Here is a 6,000-nt window from a genome sequence, read left to right on the forward strand (position 1 = left end):
CACAGCTGTGGCATTGTTCACTGTGCCCCCCCCCCCCAAGGGAAGATTTTGATTTGTCTTTGGGGGCAGGTGAGCTTGGAAGATGTGGTGGGGTGGAAATTGTGATTTTTTCAGATGATTTTCAGACAAGAAATAGATCAGAGTGAATAACAGTAGTAATTGACTCACTTCTGAGCACCAGTGTCTCACATTGCTAAACCAAGGAAAACATTTCCAATATGTTTGTATCTGACCGTTGCACTCCAGTCAGTGTGGAGCAGAGCTATTCTCCACTCACTCCGGAAATGCACCCTTTGGATTTCCCAAGGAACTGTATTCCCCTTTGTTTCCAGTTTCCTAGCATAAATTTAGGAACTTTCAAGGTAGTAAGTACTACATGTCTGTGGATGTTTTTGTCAGAAAAATGAAAAAACCTTACTCAGAGCATCCTAGTAACTGCTCCGCTAATGACATGATCAGCTGCAGCAATAACAGTTAAATCCTCAGCATCAACTAAAAACCCTTTATCTTTCTGAAAGCCTCAGGCTAGATGAGAATTTTAAGCTAAACCCAAATTGACAATGGAAGAAATCTTTGCCTGGTTAAAGATAGTATCACTGGCTTTACACTACCTCCTCTATTATTAATGGAAAGTAACAGTTGGGAACAAGATACATCACTGGCAGGAGGAAAGTGTACTGATTTCCTCCTGTCTTCACCCATCCCTGGAGCAGAGAGGTGGAAGAGTTGCTAAGAATCCCATTTTCTCTTTCATTTTTAGCTTTACGGAACAGAAATGCATCTGGTTGAGAACACCACCTAAAATTTGCAATTAGTAGGGCCAAAAGAAAAGCATTATTATGAACTTGTCCACAGCACAGACAAAAGGTACAACAACGTTTCCCAATCTTTGCACCTGGAAATGAGAAATAACGTTTCAGAAGATGGATTGAACCTTATAAAATCTTAACTACCATCACCGGAAAGTGCTGCAGTTCTGCCAAGTCAATTCAGGAAAGATGCATAACATGATTTGAATATGTAGAAAGGAGTTTTGTGAGTAATTTCAGTGCATTGCTAAAAGGAATAAAAGATCTGAAGTACAAAGTGATCTGTTTTTCTGAATGAAAATTCAGGAATTTATTGGATTTCTAAGGCACAAGGTAAATTATCTCTCCAGTACAGCAAATGTGAAAATGATCATAAAGAAAGGAACATTTCCTGGGGGAGACTCACAGCACCTTCTGAGAAAGGTGGTCCGTCAAAGCTTCTCTGTTGGAAACTTGACAACTACATCTCCCCTTTACGGAGACTACAGCTGTCCTATTCCATTATTGTCAAGAGCACAAAGGTAAAGTTTTTCCCTGTCCTGTTTTCTTTCACAGTCACAAAGGCTTGTTTTGCTGCAAGTAATCAGAAAAAAATCAAGCACTTTGAAACCATGTTCTTACCAGATGTCTGGATATGCACAGATGGCAATGTAAATAGTCTCATTAGTTAAAATCAGGAGGAACCAAGCAGCTCAGAGCTGTCTGTGAGAAGAGCTATTAAAAACAGAGTCTGAAGTGATTTCTGAGGAGGAGGCAAATGCCTCTGCCAGCTGCAGAAATACAAAGAGGAGGGAAATTTGAAATCCTCTCCCTTCACACACAATCTCTACAACTCCTTATCAGTATGAATTAGATGACATTGACTGAGGGACAGATATTGTTTTCACAGGTGGGAAGCAAAACCCTGAGCAATGGCTGCTGTTACAGCATTAGTATTAAAAGATGGAGCACAGAGAGCAGCTGAAGTAGAACAGAGAGAGGAAGTGTTTGTTGTAAAAGAAAGCAAGAGAGTAAAACCAATGAAAGACTGAAGGAGAAAGACCAAAGACAGGGAGAAAAACAGTGTGTTAGGGAGAGATCTTAAGGAAGCACAGAGGAGCACAATTGATGAACTGTTGAGGGCTCTATCTCTCATCACTTAATGATTGTTATCTCTGTATTTTTATTTCAGCAGAGAATCTGATCTCGATCTCTCATCCCTAAACTTTTCCTCTTTTTTCTCTCACCTGTCCACAGCTATCGCTGTCATGGAGTAGATGCTGGCGAAGACAGCTGTGATTGGGAAGAAGTTGTGGAAGCGGCAGTAAGCCTCTCCAAAGTACCACTCGCTGTGCAGTGCATAGATGAAGTTGATGAGAGTATTGAAAGCAGCCATGGAGGCATCAGAGAAGGCCAGATTCACCAGGAAGTAATTGGTCACCGTCCTCATGTGCTTGTGAGCCAGGATAATCCAGATGACAATGAGATTTCCAAAAACGGCCACTGCCACCACACCACCATAAGCCAGCGACCACAGGGCAATGCGCCAAGAGGGTTGCACAAACTGATTGGAGAAGTTGGCTGCTGAGGATGCTACAGGGGGAGAAGCATTTCCCAGTGCCTGTCCCCAGGGATCGCCCACTGCAGCAAGGCTCATGTTCCACCTGTTGCTCATGCTCACATTCCAGTTGGCTGTGGGGACAGAAGTCATCTTGGACGTTCCTCTCCTCTCTTCTGGGAATGATGTGACTCTCCCACCTCCCTCTCCCAACTCTCCAAATTCCCCACTAAAAAGGTAAGAAGAAAAAAGGAAGTAAGGCGGTACAGCAGGTACTGGGAAGGAGAGATCTGTCAGGAAAAGCTTTGGCTACAGTGTTCAAACTGTTAGAAATGCTGTACCAGCTGAGTCAGGAGAGCTACGTCTGGGTAGAACAGCATCCCATTCCTCCTCTGTACAGCCACCTCTTGCTTTTGGTTTTGCTGAAGGAGAAAGGGACTGGGAGCCAAGGCACATTTTATAGGCTTGTGAGTTCCCAGCGTCATGAAGGGAGGGGAGTGATAAGCTCTGTCAGCTGGTAAGATAACACCTCTTTCTCTCTGTTCTCCCTCCTCCGCTTTTATTTCATTCATTGCTAGCAGCAGGCACTTTCAGGAGCTGTGGAGAGCACCACGGGGAAAATGAATTCTCATCTCGTTTTTGTTGAGAGATTTGTTTTATATTGCCTTTCTTTAAGTTTCATTATTGTGCTTCCTTTTTAAATAGTCTTTTTACCCCACCTCTGCAGGGCTAATTAGTTGGCTTAGTTGAACATCCCAGCACTGAGACTGTGTTTTATTAAAGCTGTTTCCAGATTAATTTATGAATTTATTCCAGATGAATTCAGATCTGCCTTTTTGCTGCTGTCTTTTCATTTAGTACACGCTTTCCTTTTAACCATTCTGTTAATTACAGATTTGGAATAGTGACCTCTTTCAGATAAAGAAATACATCATGCTGCTCCCTAATTTCACTTTTCAATCTATAATACGTAATTGACATCAAGAAACATTTATAAAATTGAAATGTGACTATCTTTTTCTTACAGCACTAACTTTGGTGCCTGTAAAGCCATTTGCATGTTCAGCAGACACTGATTTTTGTTGAAACGTTATGCAGCCCTAAACATAGATGTCTTTAAATATGGGTAAAATGGTAGGGGTTTTTTCTTTGTATCTTTGAAAAAAAAAATTTTTTTTTAGTTCTTTTTACTTATTTGCATTTATGCCATACTTAGTACTATTATTATTTTGAGCAAACAATAGTTTTATATGCAGTGATTTCTATACTGGTAGAAAAGGGTATATGAGGAAATTTAACACCTGATGTTTTCACATCCAAGAAATCAGTTTTCTTGTTAATATGTTAACAACAGCTGTCATTGGGAATGCATGCTTTATGCAAGAGTTGATTGCAAGGGACTTCAACTAACAAACCTTTGTTATTCAATAGGCTGCAGTCTTTAGGGAGGAAATGTGTTTTAGTGCTGATCTGCTCCATGCTTCAACAATTTAGAGCTACTACTTGTCATCAGCAGAGATTTCAACTGTATCACAGCAGTGGGAGCTATTCAATACCCCTATCAGCAATGACACATTCTACATTTTTTTAAGCAAAAGCTTCATACAAAAATCAAATATTCCTGTGTGCCACTTCCTCCCTGCTGTATTTACCCTGTGGAAGTAGTGTCTGCACTTTAATTGTCAGGTCTTCACTGCAGTTTTAATTTGAATAACTGCAATTGTGGCCATTTCTATATGCTTCTCAGGTCTTACCAGCTGACACGATCTTAAGTTAGCTTAAACTACAGTGAACTGTAGGATGTATTTCTCTGCCTTTTTGGGCATGTATAGAGGTGACTTTGGGAAGGCAGTGAAGAATAAGCAGTTGAGTAATTCAGGTGCGCTCTCCTGGTAAAATCAGTGGGGTGCTGGCCAGAGGATTAGTAGCTAGGGCTCCTTGTAGCATATTGTCCAAATTAGGCCAGTGGGATAGACTGTGAGAATCCCATACCCGGGCAAAGAAATCTGACTTGTAATAAATGATCTAAGTCACAGGCAAAATCCAAGTAAGAAATTGAATTAACTATGGTAAAGAAAATCTCTGTGAGTCTGAGTGTTGAAAGAATTCAAATGATGGTTCCAATGAGTGAGGAATACTGGACTGACTAGTTATAGCAGAGACTTGGACACTCAACTCGACTCCAGAAGCTTCACTCAAGCTTTTCATATGGCTATGAGCCAGAAAGCACAAACCCAGCCCCATGCCCTACCTTTCCGCCTCTATGCCCAAACTAGGAACTCCAGACTGTATCCTTTCACTAAGCTGATGTGTTTTCCACATTCCCACACCAGCTGCCCAAGTCCTTGTGTCCCACGTGCTTCTGTTGCTTCCACCCAGCTCTCCCAGCCTCAGCTCTATTACTCCTTTTCCTCAGTTTCAGCAGAGACACAGGGACCTTACTTCTTGCACACAGTACTGCTAGGCATGCAGCAGAGTGCAAACCTATAGGAACAGCATACAGTATAGCACCTGCAGTAACTTCCCCTGTATAGAAACATAAAGGATCTGAGTTTGAACCATTCGCTCTGCATAGTTCATGGAGTCACATTTTGGTCTTGTGTGCAAATTCTGTTTCAGTGGTGAATTCCCCTAAAAAATGTGCAATATGCAGTAGTTCTGCACCAATGCCGCAAACTAGGGGCTCTATTTTGACTTTGAGAGCAGGAGTCTAATTTCTCGTTCCTCTTTTCTCACAGGAATGAAGCTTGTTCTAGCTCTCTGTCTTGGAAAATTGCTTGCCATTGCATACCGCGTGTTCTGGAGAGACCATTCTCATATGTATTTCCCTAATCCTCTACAGTGGCCCCAAGGGAAATTGTTCTCCTCAATACATTCCTAGTCACAGTGTGAGAAGTTAGTACAAGTCAACACCTCGTTATGCAAGCAAAGCTATCAGTAAATTGAGTCCTTGAGACTTACTTTAAACAAAAATCAGGAAGCTTTTTGTATTCTGTGTTTGTGAAATGTCAGTCAGACCACCAACGCAGTACGTGAACAAAAGTGTCAGCTTTGCAGTGTAGAAATGAAAGTATCATTGATTCCTGTCTTCCTCTTCAGGGGTACCCTGAGGAAACAGGAAATATTCCACTCCTGTAGGGAACTTCTTATACACTGTGCTCTTCCCCATCCCCTCTTCTCCACGCACGAGGAGAAGAAAAACTGTGGTGTACCATTAGCATAGTTCCATAATGGACAACCTAGATTTTTCATCAGTTGCTGCTCAGTAAGCTGGATGTTATCTGTTGTATTGCAGCAGGTATCCAAATCTGGCAGAAGAGGTGGCTGAGTATCTGGAGCTGTTTTGTTTTGAGAAATTGAACACTGAACAGCGCAGGGCAAATATTGAGCAACTGGATCAGCCTCCCATGAGGAACATTTACAATTCCTTTTGGAGATGACTGTAGAAATTTGCTACAATAAATTCCTCTGTGCTCTAGCTTTTGTTCTTATTGAAACCCTAGAGGAGCAGTCTGATACAATCAATTGGAGCAAAACCAGGCCCTCCTACATCCAAAAGACGACAGCAAAGAAATACGTTGACCTGTGCTTTAGCACCTGTCTTGCTAGCATTTTATTTAACTAATTAAGGAAAGAGGGCAGGCAGCCAGTAAT

General features: G+C 41.7%; 1 protein-coding gene across 1 annotated transcript in view; it reads right to left on the reverse strand.

Moving 5' to 3' along the window:
- The window catches only part of TACR3 (tachykinin receptor 3), a 38,672-nt gene extending 36,173 nt beyond the window's left edge, over window positions 1–2,499 (reverse strand). Inside the window, exon 1 of the mRNA XM_009327047.1 lies at window positions 2,036–2,499. Coding sequence (XP_009325322.1) covers window positions 2,036–2,499 — 464 coding nt within the window. The remainder of the gene's footprint in view (window positions 1–2,035) is intronic.
- Between the last annotated feature and the right edge of the window lie 3,501 nt (window positions 2,500–6,000).

This window comes from Pygoscelis adeliae, unplaced genomic scaffold (genome assembly GCF_000699105.1).
Source record: "Pygoscelis adeliae isolate BGI_AS28 unplaced genomic scaffold, ASM69910v1 Scaffold87, whole genome shotgun sequence".
Taxonomy (NCBI): domain Eukaryota; kingdom Metazoa; phylum Chordata; class Aves; order Sphenisciformes; family Spheniscidae; genus Pygoscelis; species Pygoscelis adeliae.